Genomic DNA, 19,387 nt, shown 5'->3' with positions numbered 1-19,387 from the left:
AGTTTCCCACTACTGCCAGAAATTTTTTTTTTTTTTGGAGTTGGAGTTGGAGTTTCACTCTGTCACCCAAGCCGAAGTACAGCGGCATGCTCACGGCCACCACAGCCTCGACCTTACTGAGCTCAGGCTGTCCTTCCACTTCAGTCTTTCAAGTATCTGGAACTACAGGCAAGCACCACCATGCCCGGCTAATTTCACAGTTTATTGCAGAGATGAGTTCTCGCCAAGTTGCCCAGGCTGGTCTCGAACCTGTAGGCTCAGGCAATCCTCTCACTTCAGCCTCCCAAGGTGCTGGGATTATAGGTGTGAGCCACTGCACCCGGCCTTTTTTCTTTTTTTTTTTTTTAGTGTAAAATAAAATGTTAGACTAAATGAGCTCTTATGTTTTCTCCAACTCTAAAACTATGCGGAGGATTTGACTGGCGCTCCATTCAGTTATATATGCCTGATTATGGGATCTATCAAAATGTATTTGGACCCATTGAATGTCTCTTTTCTTTTCTTTTTTCTTTGAGTCAGGGTCCCATTCTGTCACCCAGGCTGGAGTGCAGTGGCACAATCACAGCTCACCGCAGGCTCAACCTCCTGGGCTCAGGCAATCCTTCCGCCTCAGCCTCCGGAGTAGCTGGGACAGCAAGCGCACATCACCATGCCTGGCTAATTTTCTGACTTTTTGTAGAGACTGGGTCTTGCTCTGTTAGCCTAACTTGCCTCGAACTCCTGGGTTCAAGTAATCTGTCAGCCTCTGTCCTTTAAATTGCTGGGATTGCGGGAGCCACTGCATTCAGCCAAAGTCCCTTTTCAATAAGAGAAAGGATCAAGCTGGGCTCGGTGGCTCAGCCTGTAATCTCACACCTTGGGAGACTGAGGTGAGTGAATTGCCTGAGCCCGCGGGTTCGAGACCCGCCTGGGCAACTTGGTGAGACTTCATCTCTACAATAAATCAAAAAATTAGCTGGGCGTGGTAGTGCATGCCTGTAGTTCCAGCTACTTGGAAGGCTGAGGCAGAAGAATCGCCGGAGCCCAGCAGGTCGAGGCTGCGGTGGCCGGGAGCGGCCACTGCACTCCAGTCTGGGTGACAGAAAGAGACTCCAACTCAAAAAAAAAAAAAAAGAGAGATAAAGGATCAGTGTCAATAGCCTTTCAGTTCTATCTCTGGCCTCTTTCTCCTTACCTATTCTTTAAACTAAAATTCTAGAAATACTGCTCCAGTTCCCTGCAGGAGATTTCTGGATACAATATTGGAGCCTAAAACACAATTAAGTTTTACCAATAAGAGACCCATCAAATTATCTGTAGCCTATTAACTAGAGTTGCATTTTTTTCTCAGTTTTTACATTATTTCTACACATTAAAGTTCCTTTACAACCAGCTAGGTTGTCACTGCAAAGAGAAAGATGTATGTGGTGTGGTGAAGGGAAGCAGAAATTAGCAGGATAGAGTATGAGATTAGAAAACAAAGAACAGCCAGGCTCGGTGGCTCAGCCTGTAATCCCGCGCTTCGGGAGGTTGAGGTGAGCAGATTGCCTGAGCCCATGGGTTCGAGACCCGCCTGGGCAACTTGGCGAGACCTCATCTCTACAATAAATCAAAAAATTAGCTGGGCGTGGTAGTGCATGCCTGTAGTTCCAGCTACTTGGAAGGCTGAGGACGAAGGATGGCTGGAGCCCAGAGGTCAAGGCTGCAGTAGCCGGAAGCGGCCACTGAACTCCAGTCTGGGTGACAGAGTGAGACTCCAACTCAAAAAAAAAAAAAAAAAAAGAAAACAAAACAAAACAAAGAACACACGTGTCTGCACCATATGTAGATGATGTCTGGGCAACCTTGTACATATAGCTCTTCTCTGCTTATCCAGACCTGGCCAACTGCACTAAGAAAACCTTAAATAGTTTGTTCTGTGTCTAGTAGGGTTTTGGTTTCTCTGTTTCTCCATCTGTATTTAAAAGACCCTTGAAGACAGAGAATGCATCTTCTAACTCTTTCGTTGTGCTCAGGTCAGTATCCTGTACATAATAGGATTTTGGTGGGTGTTTGTTGACAGGGATGATCCCATGACTTAAGGGGGAAAAATAAAAATTAAATCCATAAGTCTTCGAGCCCTTTATTTTGAGTGGTCTGTTCTGATGTGTCCATAGGCCAGTGTAGTTATCTTCTTTTCCTTCTGCCATTTAATCACCTCATGGTTATTCCAGATAAGAAATGTATATAGAATTCGTTCCCTCACTGGGACACATATCATTTATTATCACAGGGTAACATTATGCAAAGAATTGTTCTTTGTGATACGTTGGGCTGTGAATAGATGGGTCACCACTGTGAAGAATTCTATTAATAGTTCTCCACTGAATTGAAGGGGCTCTTGAAGATTGTCAACATTTGGAGGCATTTGGAGGAGGGGGCTCTGGTAGTGACAAATGGCTAAATATTCAGAATTTCAGTCTATGTGGGGATGATCATTCAACTCAACCTCTGGTTTATTCAAAGAACTTTGAAGTTAATGGCAATGAGGAAATCCCCAGACCCTATCGAAAATATCTTTAGGAGTGAAGGAGTTAACTGAGTGTGTGAGCTTTGTCTTCTATCCAATGGACTTGTGGTTTGCTTATTGAAGTCTCCGGTAAATGATTGTTAGAGACCTGTCATTGATAGCTGTTGCTAGTTGCTACCTTTCAAAAGTCTGTTGATTCCTCTGCAACGCAGTGTAACATCTTTTGTCTCTCTACTCACTTCAGACCTGCTCAGATCTGCCTGCAAATAAAAAAGGATCTATCAGCATGAATGACGAAGACTATAGCACTGTCTATGATGTAATCCAAAAAGACGAGATGTATGAGGTTCCAGACCAGCCAGAAGAAAATGAAAGTCCCCATTATGATGCCATCCATGAAGACTTAAGGCCAGAAAACAATTTGTATGACACCACGCTGGAAACCCAGGAGTATGATTTTGTGTCTGTCTATACCATGGGCCGTGAAGAGAGCAGCTTGGTCTCTTCCCCGTCAGAAACAGGAAGCTACCTCCTGCCAGATGAGGTGTACACTGAGGCCCAGGATGCTCAACCAGATGAGCCCGAGGAGAATAAGAACATCTCAATGGAAGAATTGTGTTCACCATGCCAGGATAAAGAGCTCTGCCCAGAGGAGCCTGAGGAGAGCGGAAGCATGATGAGGGAAAACTTGCCTTCTCCTTCAGGCTTCACCATCCAGCACAGCAAGGCTTTTTCCATGAGCAGTGATCCCCCCACCTGCTATTCTGATGCTAACGACTTGGGAGAAGAAAAAGCAGTTTCCATGAGCCCTGAGGTTAGCCTCTTTGTGAAGGTAAGGGCTGCCTCTGACAGGCACAGCCTGCACAGGCAGATGGTGTCATTCGTGTTTTCTTTTGCTCTGAGTGACCAGGGAAACATGCATGATGTCATGATCCTTGGATGTGAACATATATGCATGGGTAGGACTGATTAAACAGGTCATTTCAAAGTGTGCCCAGGTCTTCTCAAAATTACAAGAATTGGAAAAATGCATCAAAAGTGTATGTTTAATCATTGACTTTTACATACTATGGGTGAAGCACTTTTAAATAATTCACGAGTAAGCAGGATTGCTGCTCAAATCTTTACCTTGGTGACAGACGTTAAGTATATTTTTCTATCTGTTAAAATTTTCTTCTTCAACATGTTTACAAATGAAAACTAAGTTTGTGAGAGAAAGTTAAATCTGCAGTCGGGTGTTGGATTTTCCTTCTTAGTTTCTAAAGTCATAGAAATACCAGATAGGTGGTCAATAAATGTTACTTCTGTCACTGAGCTTGCCCTTTTGGCACCAAGATAACTAAAATTCTGATGAAGTCAAGCGGCTTCAGTCGTAGTAAGATGCTAACTGTCAGTGTTAATGTTTAATGCCTGTGGTATTTAAACAGAACTTTGGTGATCTTTGTACTATACTGATAATGTAATAAAGATTATGTTTGTGAATATGATCAAAACGACAATGTTTCAGAGCTAAACAGATCATCTTTATTAATCAATATGGCAGGCCCATCCTCCTCACAATATTAATATTTGCATGAATTTTTTAAAAATCTGAAGATGACATATTAGTAAACACTGCTGCTTCATGCTAATAAAAATTATTATTCTATGAACCTGTAAAAATTCCAGTCCACATTTATTTCTCTCTTTGCTGGTTTCCAATAACACTCCTAATGAAATATACTTTATTAATTTAAAATTTAATGATCTTCTACTTTGTTTTTTTCTCTAATTGTTTAGTGTGTAAATTGTGTCTCTCTCACTCTACTACAAGAGCCTTCCAAAAAGCATCTAGAACAGTGCTTGGTTCACATGTATGTACCTGACACACCTTGATTGATACCATGCTGAGCATTTAGTGGGGAAAGGACTATGTAAGATGTGGGCCCTGCTCTTAAGAAATCAGCAATACCATGTTAGAGGCAGACTTGCACTCAATGAATTGTAATGGACTGTAGTAAGAGATGAAATGGAGGCATGAGTGAGTGCTGTGGGTGTTTGAGAAGGGAGTACCAAGGTGGGTATGGAAGATGGTTCCATGTAGGAGGTGATGTTCCAGCAGATGCATTCAAACAACTTTCCAGCCTCCATATCTACACCATTGCTGCATCACACTGTGTAAAAATAAATTTTTTTAAAAAGTAAAAACTAGGCCAGGCTCGGTGACTCAGCCTGTAATCCCGTGCCTTGGGAGGCCGAGGTGAGTGAATTGCCTGAGCCCGCAGGTTCGACACCCCCCTGGGCAACTTGGCGAGACCTCATCTCTACAATAAATCAAAAAATTAGCTGAGTGTGGCAGTGCGCACCTGTAGTTCCTCAGCTACTTGGAAGGCTGAAGTGGAAGGATCACCGGAGCCCAGCAAGTCGAGGCTGCGGTGGCTGGGAGCGGCCACTGCACTCCAGTCTGGGCAACAGAGTGAGACTCCAACTCAAAAAAAAAGGAAAAACTAAATGTATTTTTTTCTCAGGATGGAAGCACTCATGCAATAGGTAAGGTGGGATGTCATCATCACCACTACCATCACTATTATCATCGGCCCATCGAGGCATTATTTTAAATTTGGCAAGGTGCTTATCGCACTAGACGTTAGCCTATCCCTGGTGTTGAACCAAAAAGAACTAGCAGGAAAAAGAAATAGCAGGCATGTTCAGCTGGTACCAGCAATAGGAAAAACTTCTGGGAGTACCATGTAATTCCTAAATTATTTCAAACAGCCTAAAGCAAATATTAGATTTAATCAATTTTTAAAGTTTACATCATTTTAGTGTAATAAGGTGCACCAAGAGGCCGGAGCATAGCATCCACCTCAGCTTCTACGTGTGAATTCCTTCTTACTGCTATCCAGCTGCATTCAGTAAGAAGGGTGGCAGATGTAGTCCCACCCGCAGCCCAGCCCCACTGTGGAGGTGGAGTCTATAAAGTTGGGTGAAACAGGACCTGCTGCATTTGAACGGGGCAGAGGGTCTGAGTGTGATCTGTCAGGTCCCCTTTTCCTTCCAGCTCAGTGGAAGGGGTATTGGTCCTGCACTGAACGGAGCAATGTGGCTTACTATCCTCCTAGTAGGGCTCACAGCTGTGCAGTCCTGGGTGTCTCCTGGACTGTTTTAGTGTAGAGCACCTGGGCTGCATTTGCACCTGCACTCCTTTGTGGTGTTTCCTCCCGTTCCAGACACATCATTGAGAATGTCACACAGATTTGTAACTATCTGTTTAATCAGCTTTGTATTGAGGCTCAATCATTTTAGGGCATGGCCCAAGTACTTAATTAAAATATATCACTCATTTATTCACTCGATAGATATTGTACCAGACCCTGGGTTTATGACAAAATGAAGAAAACAAAGAATTGATACCCATGCACTTTGCAGTGTAGTGGGAAATACAATTGATAGGCAATTTAAAAAAATAGATACAAAATAAAGCTAGTGGTGACAGTGCTATCAAGAAACATAAAGCAGGATAATTTCTTATTGCTGCTGTAACACAAATTACCAAAAAGTTAGTGGATTAAAGCGGCATAAATCTTCTCTTACAGTTCTGGAGGGCAGAAATCTGAAATGACTCAAGGGGCTAAAATAAAAGTGTCAGCAGGACTGTGCTTCTTCTGGAGGCTCTAGGGGAGCACTCGCTTTGCTTCTTTCCCTTTGCCCTCTTCTAGAAACTGACCTCATTGCTCACTCATGACCCGTATCACATCTCTTCTCCAGTTTCCATGATCATGTTGCCTTCTGACTCTTGACTTCCCCTGCATCCCTCTTGTAAGGAACACTGGGATTAAATTGGATTCACCAGGATAATCCAAAATAATCTTCCCATTTTAAGACCCTTAGTTTAATCACATCTGTAGGTCCCTTTTTCCACAAAAAGGAACGTTCACAGCTTCTGGGAATTAGGACGTGAACATATTTGGGAAACGGAGAGAGATGGTGAGGAGGGGAGCAGAAAGGCAATGCAGTAGGAGTGGGTGAGCGAGGGAGTCAGGGTGGTCGGAGATAAGATTCCAGATGGGGAGGGGGTACAGGCCACAGTGGTCCTTATGGGCCACTGGAGGAGCTGTCGCTTGTATTCTGAGTGACATGGGGAGTCATTGGGTGGGTTTGGAAGGAACAGCCTGGCCACCTTTTTTGATAACAGGCTGTAGCTGGGAAGGGTAGAAGCAGAAACAGAAAGAACAGTTCGGAGAACTGACAAACTTCAGGCAAGAGAGGAGGGTGGGTTGACTGTGTCAGCAGTCAAGGCTGGGGCAGCCGTGGAGGCTGTGACAGCCATGGAGGCAGTGCCAAGTAGGATTCAGATTGTTTTGAAGAGAAAGACCAAAGGTTCTGCTGACGAATTTAATGCAGGTGAAAAGAAGGAAAAGAGCCATGACTGACTCTAGAAGTTTTAGTGAGCTACTGAGTGAGTTAAGACTTCATTTCCATTTCAGGGAATGTGTAATTGACAAAACTGATATTTGCTAATTGTGTCTGTGTGGGTGTATGGAAGAGAAAAAGAGAGAAAGATAGGAGAGGAGGGAGAGAGGGAAGGATGGGGAGAGAAAAAGAGCAAAGCATTCTTGTATTTTGTTTAATGCAAAGGAGAAGAAGGTATTCAGATAATGGTTATTGCAAAGGAAAATGGTAAAAAATGAATAATATTTGTCCTGCACATAACTGATATCATTGATTATTGAAGGCAGGCTATGTTTTAGAGTAGGTTTTGAAGTCAGGTTGCATGGGTTTGAAACCTGCTTAGCAAATTAATTTTTGCTTAATTGTTTAGCTTCTCTCGGCCTCAATTTCCTCATTAGTAAAATGGATAGTATAACAACATCTTCCTCATAGGGTTGTTATGAAGATTAAATAAGACAGCAGGGTGTGGTAGCTCATGCCTATAATCCCAGTATTTTGGGAGGCAAAGGTGAGCAGATTGCCTGAGCCCAGGGGTTCAAGGCCAACCTGGGCAACTAATGAGACCTTGTCTCTACAATAAAAAATAAAAAAATCAGTTTGGTGTGGTGGTGCATGTGTGTAGTTCCAGCTACTTGGAAGGCTGAGGTGGAAGGATAACCTAAGTCCAGCAGGTTGAGGCCGCAGTGGCCGTGAGCGTGCCATTGTACTCCAGCCTGGGCAACAGAGTGAGACTCTGACTTAAAAAACAAAATTAAATAAGGCATGTATGTGAATTGCTTAGTAAGGTCTCTGACATATAGTAAATGTCAATATGTAGAAGTCTAAATTATTTATTGTGATGAATTTGAACAATTCATGAAATAACTATCTATACTTTATTTATTTATTTATTTATTTTGAGTTAGAGTCTCACTCTGTCGCCCAGACTGGAGTGCAGTGGCACGCTCCCAACCACCGCAGCCTCGACCTCCTGAGCTCTGGCAATCCTTCCGCCTCAGCTTTCCAAGTAACTGGAACTATAGGCGCGAGCTACCACGCACAGCTAATTTTTGATTTATTATAGAGATGAGGTCTCGCCAAGTTGTCCGGGCTGGTCTCGAACCCTCGGGCTCTGGCAATCCACTCGCCTCAGCCTCCCAAAGTGCTGGGATTATAGGCTGAGCCACCAAGCCCGGCCATTATCTATATTTTAAGCACAGTGCTTTGTAGTTAGTAAACGTTCAATAAATATTCTGTTGGCTCATTCTAACACGAGTAGTGTAATATTGTGGAAGGAGCACACTGGTCAGGAAACTCCAACACAACTTTGGCAGTTATTTGGTGTGACACATCCCTGGACCCAAGTTTTTTTTTTTGAGTTGGAGTCTCACTCTGTCTCCCAGACTGGAGTGCGGTGGCTGCTTCCGGCCACCGCAGCCTCGACCTGCTGGGCTCCGGCGATCCTTCCACCTCAGCCTTCCAAGTAGCTGGAATTACAGGCATGCGCTACCACACCCGGCTGATTTTTTGATTTATTGTAGAGATGAGGTCTCGCTGCCCAGGCGGGTCTCGAACCCGCAGGCTCAGGCAATCCACTCACCTCAGCCTTCCAAAGGCGCGGGATTACAAACTGAGCCACCGAGTCCGGCAGTTTCTTCATTTTTTAAGTACAATCTCTTCCAGCTTTTACAGTCTCTGATTCCAAGGTGCATGGCCCAGTTCTTTGTCAGTATGTACACAGGGCACCACTTATTACCCACTCTAGGAGACTGCCCAACATTTATTATGATCTCTGGATTTGGGTGTGGTTGGAAGAGTCCTCAGGAGATCAAACTCCTGTCCATGCTCAGCTCACATCAAACCTGTTCCTTGGAATATCTTCAGTCATGGTCTACAGAGCTTGTCTCTCATTAGGACACTTATGGGGCCCTCAAGCAGGGATGCACAGGCTATACGCTGAACAAATTTAAGGGGCACTATTCACAGAAAAAGTAAATGGTGCCTTCCTGAAGTCCAGCAGTATAACAACCCTGGTTGATGTTTCTTAGACTCATAGACCAAAATCATTGTTCTAAAGGAGTATTGCACTATAATTGGCTCAGTATAGTAGAAAGTGTCACAAAATTGTCAGTAATTGTTATTTTGCTATAGCACAGGAGTCTGATGTGGTTATAGAAATCATGGTATTCAAAATGGGGTACTTAATGTATATTAAAATATTAATATTTGTTAGAATATTAATATTAAAATAAAAATAAGTAACATTTCTATTTTTTATTTAATCTTTGTAAATGTTAACGTTTATATATTTTATAATGTGCATGGTGCATACTTACAGTAGTACATTCAATATATTTGTGTGTATATATAGTTAGTTTTGTATTGAAAAGGATGAGCAATTTAAACACTCTTACTGATTTGTGGGCTTTTCTTCCATTTCTGCCATCATCACCTGCCCCAGGAAGGCCAGCAGCAAGTTTTTGGGTCAAGATCTGATATGAACAGTTCCCCTTACTTCCTAAGGTCTTCCTAGGTATTTTCATAAACAACACATTTAGTCCATTTGCCTTGGAGACAAACATTGACCATTGCAGGTGAGAAACTATAAAATCCCATTGAGGAAATGAGGGAAGTGAAGCTAGTTTGGAGTGTTGAGATGTGGCTCAAAGGATGGCCCAGGCAGTGAGCTCGGCATGCACAAGTACTCTCACAGGTGTAGGAGAGATCATTTGCCGGGGCCCATGTAGGTACAGTAGATGGTGAAGTTGGAGAACTGAGTGCCGCCTTGCACAGCAAACTAAGGGGTGTGGATCTTATCTTGAAGGCAACTGAGAGTAACAGAACATTTTTGAGGGGGCTACCATAAGCAAAGAGATGACCTGGATGACAGATAAGCCAATTAAAAGGCACTTCCACCTAATGACTAGAGCAGAACTAGACAGATATCTATCATGCTTTGTTTCTAAGATGTTCAAACATTAGGGTGTAAGTACATCGTGCATCAAGACTGTATTTTTTCAACTGATCACCTGGATATGTCCAAATATTTAGATACTTGGCTTCATATAGACAAATTTCTGTAGAGCCAGTATGATGCTGATTTATTTATCATCCAAATGTGTATTGAGCACTTTATATTTTAGGGGGAGTAAAGAGTGATATATGAAGTACAAGGTTTTGATTGTTATTTTAGTATCGTTTCCAGTAAAAATGTGTTTGTGTGGGTCTGGGATAACCTGGCTGAATTACTCAAAGGTTGCATGTTCAGAGTCAACACAGAACCTGCTTTAATGTCAATAATAAGGACACATCGAAGTGCATTCTCATTTATGAGAAGATACAAGTTTGAGATTGTCTCCTGTGCCCAAGTGTCCTTTCATAGGACCAATGGAGCATGCAGAAATGGAACAATGAGCAGGTTTGAGCGAAGATTTCTATTCTTGGGATAATTTCTTCTTAATTACAGTGCTGGGAACACAATCAGGGTCCAAAGTCATTCAAAGTCATTTTTAGGTGGCCTTGTGAATGGTTTGCTTTGCAAATCAATTTCGTTAATCAAAGAGGTCACAGAATCTTAGCACTGTGTTAAAAACTAAAGGAGTTAAACAGCTTTCCTAAAACTACCTGCAAATCACTGGCAAGCTGGGATCTGGGATCGCCATCCAGGGCACTTTCCTTTATACGGCCTTCCTAACCTGGGGTGCTGGATGTTCATTAATGTGATCCAGGAGGCTCAGAAACATCGTAAAGCCCTATGGAAACATTTTTGTGGCAGATGATTTCAGGAGGGCCTATGAATCCTTAGAAACGTTAATGATCACTGTGATATATCTTGCTCTCCCCACCTGGGTACTTATACCTACCATGCCCATGTGAGAGGATGTGGAATATGCTATGGGGTGATCCAACTCCTTCTCTTTCCTATGGAATCATCACTTGTTCCAGATCCTTCAGCACCTTGAGAAACCATGGGCAGAAACCCTCATGAAAGAGTCATAAAGAAATATTACCCAAATCATCATGCAAGGATTATGTTAGTTCTGAAAATGAAAGTGATGTGACACTCTGAAATAAATACCTGCAAATTAGGATGCATACTCTTTCTAAAGAAAATTTTGGATATTTTTTTCCCCAAGAAACTGCAAACTCAATTTTAATTCAGCCACAACTAATCCTACCACCTTTGTGAACAGCTTCAACAATTGTACAAACCAAAACTTTTAAGTAACCTAGATTTTTGTTTCTCTTTTACTTCCCAAGAGTTCAATCAATTTCACCTCCTAACATGTTCTCTCCTCTCCATCTTGGCCTCCACCAGATGGTGTCATCTTGGCACCGGTCAACAAGCCACCACCTAACCACCAGAACGTTCTACATGTGCTTCTACAGAGCATATCAGACCATACTACTCCCTTGCTTCTAGGTATACAGTGTTTCCCATTGTCTCCAGGAAAAAAGTCAGGGTGGAGAGAATGCATTAGAAGGGCCCTTATGTTTCATCAGCATTTCAGCCAAGACCTCATCACTCTCCACTCCTCATTCACTCTGTGTCTTGAAAAATATTCACTTGCCTGTACTTCCCTGCAAACTTCATATAATTCCATGACTCTGGGCCCTTGCTCTGCAGTCCCCTTTAAATGCTCTCTCTTCTGGGGATGACCTACTGTCCTTTCAGACACAGCCCAGAAGTCATGTCTTCAAGAAACAATCCCTCCAGGCAGGGCTGGGCTGGGTCTCCTCTAGGGTCCTTCATTGCTCTTACTGTAATGTATTAGTTTGCTAGAGTTTTGTATTAGTTTACTTTCTCACAGTTCTGGAGGCTAGAATTCCAAGATTAAGATGTTGACAGGGTTGGTCTCTTCTGAGGCATCTCTCTTTGACTTGTAGATGGCTATTGTCTCTCTTTGTCTTCACATTATCTTTCCTCCTGCATGTCTGTATCCTAATCTCAGTCATTCTGGATGAGGGCCAATCCCAATGACCTCATTTTAACTTAGATACTGCTTTAAAGGCCCGGGTTCCAAATATTCTGAGGTATTAGGGGTTAGACCTTCAACATGTAAATCTGGTGGGGAGGGGATGGTGAATATAATTCAGCTCGTTAACACTTAATGTTATAATTACTTGTTTATGGTCTTCATATCTTTATACCACTCCAGCTATTAACTCTCGAAGGAGGATCTTTTAGCCATTTTCATATACCTGGTCCATACACAGTTAAAAGAAGGTTGAATGAAAGAAGGAGGGAGGGATAAGCTACCCTCAGAGATCTCCAGGGCAGTGGGAGGAGGAGGAAGTCTTGGGCCAGTGGTCTTCAGCAATAGTAACAGTGGGACTACAAGCCCCCTATATCAGCTGTGTACTGCTGTTGTAACAATTAAAACAACAGAAATTTACTATCTGACAGTCCTGCAGACCAGACTCTAAAGTTAAGGTGTTAGCAGGGCCACATGGCCTCCAAAAGCTCTAGTGGGAGAAGCCTTTCTTGTATTTTCCAGCTTCTGGGGCCTCCTGGCAGTCTTTGGCTTGTGGCTACATCACTCCAATCTCTGCCTCCTTCATTACATGGTCCTTTTCTCTGTGTCTCTATATTTGCTTCCCCTTCTCTGATGAAGACTTACCATTGGGTTTAGAGGCCACCCTAATCCAGGATGATCTCACCTGGCCAGGAGTGGTAGCTCACACCTGTAATCCCTGCACTTTGGGAGGCTAAGGAGGGAGGATCACTCTAGGCCAGGAATTTGGGACTAGTCTGGGCAACATGGTGAGCCCTCATCTCTACAAAAAAAAAAAAAAACAGCCAAAATATTAGTCAGTCATGGTGGTGCATGCCTGTAGTCCTAGCTACTCAGGATGCTGAGCCCAGGAGGTCGAGGCTGTGGTGAGCTATGATCATGCCACTGCACTCTAGCCTGGGAAACAGAGTGAGACCCCAACTAAAAAAAAAAAAAAAAAAATCCTTCACCTAATTATATCTACAAAGACCCTTTTTTCTAAATAAGGTCACATTGACAACTTCTAGGCGAACATAAATTTGGAGGGCCACTCTTCAACTCATTACATCTGCTGAAGGAAAAATGAGTTGAAGTGAGATGTGGAAACATCTGGACATAGGCAGCTACTCCTGGGATCCATACTTCCCCCCAAATGCAAGGGGTTCTATGAGCATTCAGTGGACTGCTTGTACCTTCATCTCTTTCATTTTCAGATATTCATGAGAATGCCTGGCACATTCCTAGCATCATCCTGAAGCTGAACAGAAAGCCAATATTCTGACAGCTTCATTTGATTTGTTGAGCCCTCAAGGGACATTGGATTCAAAGGACTTAAGGATTCACACAGTGTTTGGGGTTAAATGGCAAGGGGCAGCTTGCAGAAGCAGTATGGCCAAAGCTAATTTGATGCATCCTTGTTTCTGGGCCTGCCTTTGTGTTTCTCCATCATTGTGATTTACCTAACACCGTTCTGACAACAGACAGAGAAGCCAAACTAAACAGAGTGAACAGGAGAAAGAGAGCAGTGCCAACTCTGTGAGGAGAGAATATCAACTGGTTGGGATGTGGCTGCCAATCAGAATACTGAGGGGGAGACATTGTTAGACTAATGGGTGAGAGATCATTTTCTAGACTCCCTTTTTTTTTTTTTTTGAGTTGGAGTTTCATTCTGTCGCTCAGGCTGAAGTGCAGTGGTATACTCACGGCCATCCCAGTGTCGACATGCTGGGCTCCGGTGATCCTTCCACCTCAGCTTTCCAAGTAACCGGAACTACAGACATACACTACCATGCCCGGCTAATTTTGTATTTATTGTAGAGACAAGGTCTTGCTAAGTTGCCCAGGCTGATCTTGAACCTGTAGACTCAGGCAATCCACTTGCCTTGGCCTTCCAAAGTACTGGGAATATAGGCTGAGCCACTGAACCCAGTCTGGTTCAGTTTTTAAAGGGTAACACCAGACTGACAGCTCCTTGAGGAAGAAATCATGTCTCTTATCTCTGTAGCACCATGTCCTGTGGGACACTGTGTTTCTTGCAGGGGGCTCTGTAAATGTTGGTCAAAGTGAACTGAATGGTTACCCCTGAGGTCCTCAGGTAGCCTTCCCCCATCTCATAAAGCAATTTTGTTCTCCTTGGAATACAATTGCAAATTGTATACTTAACTCCCCTGCTATAGACCTTGTCTATTGCCAAAGTGTTTAAGTTCACCCTTTGCATGTTCTTCCCCTAATCACCAAACAGGCCTCTCTGGTTTCATCTCCCACCATGCCCTGCGTCACTCACTGTGCCCCAGGAATTCTGAGCTCCCCAAATTAGATGCTGTCCTGCTTCACCTGGCTTTGACCATGCTGATCTCTCTGCTTATAGCACCTTTTCCCTCTGCTTCATCTGGCCCCCTCCTCATCTTTCTGGACTCATTTTTCCTGGAAAGCTGTCTCTGAACCTCCAGGATGTTCTGAGTGATTCTCCCTCAGTGCTCACCTTCATCTCTCTCTTCTTTTTAATTTTTAAAAAATTTTTACAGTCTAGAGAACTTTTATTTTTTCACACCATTTATGCCATGAATTCATAGGAAATATGTTCCAGCAGCTCAGGCTCCCTTCCATTGGTTCTCACCTGGTGTGCTTCTCTGGGTGGGGCAGCCTGGGGCTTCAGCTGAACCTGGTGCCTTTCTCCTTGGCTTCCTTCTTTTTCTGATCATTTCCCTTCACACATTTCAGGAAACTATCCTGACTCTCAGAGTGCTTAATACGCTCAGTGCACACAATCATTGTCTTGACAGGAATCTGACCCTTAACTTGCTTGTGAACAACAGCTGGGTAACATTGTAGACTCTTCCCGTTTTGCCATGGTAACATTTGTGGGACATTCTTTTCTGAGCAGTTCCCATTCTCTTGATGTCTAAGATAACACCTTTCTTGTAGATTCGTCTGTAGATGGCCAAAGAAACAACTCCATGTTTTCTAAAGTCCTAGAGAACATGTATCAGGTGCCTCTCCTGGTTCCCTTTGTGTTTGTCATTTTGGGGAATTCCTGGAAGATGGCGGTTCTGGCCAAAGGGAAACTTACCTTCACCTTAGCACCTGTAACCTCAATTACAATCATCTGGTTAAGAGTGTGTCTTCCCTTGTTGCTCACAAGACTGAAAGCTCCACAAGGAAAGCACTTTGCAGCGGCATCTTATTCACCTGAGTATCCCCACAACCAGCACAGGGTCTGGCCCATAGTCAGGGCTTGCTCATAAATATTTGTTCAGTTAAATTAAACCAAACTGGTTCTGGGAATGGTTGTTCAGTGTTCAGTTCATTTTTGGAGGGAAAGCTTCTTGGTGTGTTCTGGAAAATTTGGTCAGTGTTAAAGCAAAGACCCTTATTTCCCTGCATCTTTTGACATTTGTCTTGGGGCAGAGTGGGATGGATGGCAAGTCTTGGAAAGAAGCTAGAGTGGTAGAAAAAAGAGAAGGGGAAATTCATATTACTCGAAAGTCTACTTTGAACCATGCTCTGTGCTAGGACATCTACTTTATTGGTATTATCTCTGAAATTGGACTTAGGAGCTAGCACACCATCTGGAATCTGATCCAACTAGCTGTAAAATAATAATTTGCACTCTCTGGGCCTTAAATCTCTCACTTGTCAAAAGAAACAGTTGAATAAGATGAGCCCAGAGCCCCCACTGGCTTCTAACCTTCTGTGTCTGGAAGTTTCATCCTCCCTCACAGTAAAGTAGTCTCCCTAGCACGGGGACCCTCTCTCTCACATCTTAAAGTTATACCACTGATATACTCTCTGAAGTATATAGTGAATATATTCAGGCAACCCTGATATTTTAAATTTCTTTATTTTATTTTATTTTTTTATTTTAAAGATGTGGGGTGCAATTCAGGGTTAGGTATAAAAATGTTCATTATGCAGGTACCCTTGTTGATGAGGTGTACCCCTTCCTCCGTTGGAAGTTTCCCTCAACTGCCAATCCTGCCTCCCCTTCCCTGGCAATCCCTTTCTTATAGTATTATGATAATTGTTCAAAGTTTGCTTATGAGTGAGAACATATGGTACTCTGTTCTTTGTTTCTGTGATAGATCAGTGAGGATGATCAACTCCAAATTCATCCAAGTTGCTGCAAAGTCCATATATTTGTCCTTCTTTATGACTGCATAATATTCCATTGTGTATATGTACCACATTTTTTTATCCAGTCCAGCTTCTATGGGCAGCATGGTTGGTTCCACGTTTTTGCTATTGTGAATAGAGCTGCAACAAACATGCCTGTGCAGGTATTTTTTTTGTAGAATGATTTGAGTTCCTCCAGGTATATTCCCAATAGGGGGATTGCTGGGTCATATAGAAGGTCAATTTCTAGTTCTTTTAGAAATCACCACACTGTCTTCCAAAGAGGTTGCAATAGTTTGCATTCCCACCAGCAGTGTAGAAACTTTCCTTTCTCTCCGCATCCTCACCAGCATTTGTTGTTGTTTTATTAATGATGGCCATTCTTACTGGGGTTAGGTGATATCTCAATGTGGTTTTGATTTGCATTTCTCTGATGATGAGTGAGGCTGAGTACTTTTTGATGTGTCCATTGACTACCTGTATACCTTCTTTTGAGAAGTGTCTATTCATGTCTTTTGCCCACTTTTTAATGGGGCTGTTTGTTTGTTTTCCTTTTGGTGTATTTGAGTTCCTTATAGATCCTAGATATTAGACCTTTGTCAGATATACAGTTGGCAAATATTTTTTCCCATTCTGTGGGCTGTCTCCCTGCTGTCTTGATGATTTCTTTTGTTTTGCAGAAGCTTGCCAGTTTGATGAGGCCCCACTTGTCTATCTTATCTCTTATGGTATGGGCACTTAGAGTTTTGATCAGGAAATGGCAACCCTGATTTTTTAAATAAGGGAAAGGGGAGATGGTGAGTAACAAAGATAGAGATGTTCTCACATGGAAGAGGGATTTTGACTCAAATCATATTGAATAGTAGCAGATTTTGGAGCACAACTGACATCTCATCCCCTTTGAATAGGTTGATTATTTGCATGGTTGAAAATTTGAAAAGTGCAAAAGATAGAGTCACTCTCCAGCTCAATTCCCTCAGACACCTGTTTCCACTTTCTGAGGCTATCCTTTCTAAACTTTTCATGTGTATGCTTCCTGAGACATTTTATGCACATTCCAGCAAATATGTGTAGAAGTCCATACATTTGGAATGCCTCCTTTTTTCTCCTTTTGACACGAATGTATTACACCATATGCCCTTGGGGTCAACTTTATTGGAATATAATTTTGGGGGGGGTCAACTTTATTTATGTACATTAAAATTTAGCAATTTTAAGTGTATGCTTCAGTGAGTTTTGATGAATGTATGTAGTCATGTAGCCACCATCACAATCATAATATAGAACATTTCCTTCACCTCAAAAAGTTCCCTCCCACCTCTGTGCCATGGGTCCCCTTCCAGACATCCCTTGCCTCCTGGAAACCACTGATCTTCTTTCTAACACTATAGTTTTGTCTTTTTAAAATATATCATATAAATGAAATTAAATTCTTTGTAGTCTTTTGTGTGTGGTTTCTTTCATAACACTTTTGAATTCATCCATGTTGGTTTATACAACGGCAGTTAGTTCCTTTTTATTACTGAGTGATATTCCATTTTATAAATACACTGTTCTGTAATTAGTTTATGGATTCAGCAGATGATGGCACTTGGATTTTTCTCCTAGCTTTTAGCTATTAATAATAAAGCTATTATGAACATTCATGTACAGGCTTTATGTTGATTATGTTTTCATTTATTTTGAGAAGGTATTTAAGAGAGGAATTATTGTGTTACATGGTCAGTGAATGTTTAAGCTTGTTAAAAATTTTTCAGGCTGAGCATGGTAGCTCCTGTCTGTAAACCCAGCACTTTGGGAGGCCAAGTTGAGAGGATTGCTTGAGGTCAGGAGTTTGAGATCAGCCTGAGCAACATAGTAAGACCTCATCTCTACCGAAAAAAAAAAAAAAAATCTGGGTGTGGTAGTGCATTCCCATAGTCCCAGCTACTCAGGAAGCTGAGGTGGAAGGGTTGCCTGAACACAGGAGGTCAAGGCTATGGTGAGCTATGATCCTGCCATTGTACTCTAGCTAGGGTGACAGAGTGAGACTCTGATTCAAAGATAATAAATAAATAAATTCAAATTGTCTTCAAGGTAGCTGTCAACATTTAGATGAGACATCTGGATGCTGTCTTTCTAGCACTTCGCACTGTCAGTCTTTTAAGCTTTAGGCATACTGGTAAATGAATAATGGCATTTCACTGCAGCTTTAATTTTTATTTTTCTAGTGACTAATTATGTTGAGCATCTTTTTGTGTACTTATTTGTCCTCCCAGTTTTCTTTGGTAAAGCATATATTCAAATATTTTGCTTATTACTATTTTAGCATTTTATTTTCATATAAAATTGTGAGAGCTCTTTATATAGTCAAGATACAATTTATCAGATAAGTGTTTTGCAAATAATTTATAAGCCTATGACTTAACTTTTGTTTTCTTTTTTTTTTGGAACCAGAGTTTTACTCTGTCGCCCAGGCTGGAGTGCAGTGGCATGCTCACGATCACAGCAGCCTCGACCTGCTGGGCTCAGGCGATTCTTTCGTCTCAGCCTTCCAAGTAGTTGGAACTATAGGCACATGCCACCACATCCAGCTAATTTTTTTGATTTATTGTAGAGACATGGTCTCACCAAGTTGCCCAGGTTGGAAACTTCATTTTTATAAATGTTTTTTGAAGAACAGAAGTTTTTGTTTTGAAGTCTACCTATTAATTTTTTCTTCTTTGGTTTGTGTTTTTTGTGTTCTATCTAAAAAGTGTTTGTCTAACCCAAGGTCAAAAAGATTTTTTTTTCTATATTTTTTTCTAGAGGTTTTGTAGCTTTAGTTCTGTGACCCACTTCAAATTAACTTTGCATATAGAACAAAATATGGGTTTATTTTCTTTCCTTTCCCTTTGTTTCTTTCTCCTTTCCTCCTTCCCTCCCTTCTTTCCTGTTACTATGAAATACAGTAATTGCTTTTGAAATGTTAAGCCAATCTTGCATTTTTGGGATAAACCCCACTTAGTAATGAATTGTTATTATCTTCATAGATTTATAGATTTGATTTACTAAATTTTGTTGTTAAAAATTCTTACATATGTGTTAATGAGAAATACGAGCCTGTACTTTTATTTTAATTTCTTTTTCTAGTTTTGGCATTAGCATAATGTCCACTTCATAGATTGAATTGGGGATATGTTTCCTCTTCTATTTTCTGGAATAATTTTTGAAGAATAGATATTATTTCTTTCTTAATAGTTTGGCAGAATTCACCAGTAAAACTAACTTTACTAGAGATTTCTTGGTGGGAATGTTTCTTTCTCCTTGCATGTTCAGTGTATTTAATAAATGTAGGGTTATTCAGTTATCTCTTTCTTTGTCTGTGAGTTTGGTAATTTCTGTCCTTCAAGTTATTTGCTGT

At 41.8% G+C, this 19,387-nt stretch overlaps 1 protein-coding gene across 1 annotated transcript in view; it reads left to right on the top strand.

Moving 5' to 3' along the window:
• The first annotated feature begins 2,774 nt into the window (after positions 1 to 2,774).
• The window catches only part of CLIC5 (chloride intracellular channel 5), a 172,743-nt gene continuing 156,130 nt past the window's right edge, over positions 2,775 to 19,387 (top strand). The window contains exon 1 of the mRNA XM_008057195.2: positions 2,775 to 3,320. Coding sequence (XP_008055386.1) covers positions 2,775 to 3,320 — 546 coding nt within the window. The remainder of the gene's footprint in view (positions 3,321 to 19,387) is intronic.

Source organism: Carlito syrichta, unplaced genomic scaffold (genome assembly GCF_000164805.1).
Source record: "Carlito syrichta isolate Samal-C Ts95f unplaced genomic scaffold, Tarsius_syrichta-2.0.1 Scaffold302862, whole genome shotgun sequence".
In the NCBI taxonomy this organism is placed as follows: Eukaryota; Metazoa; Chordata; class Mammalia; order Primates; family Tarsiidae; genus Carlito; species Carlito syrichta.
Note: the sequence above shows the minus strand (reverse complement) of the source record. Positions and strands in the feature narration are given on the sequence as shown.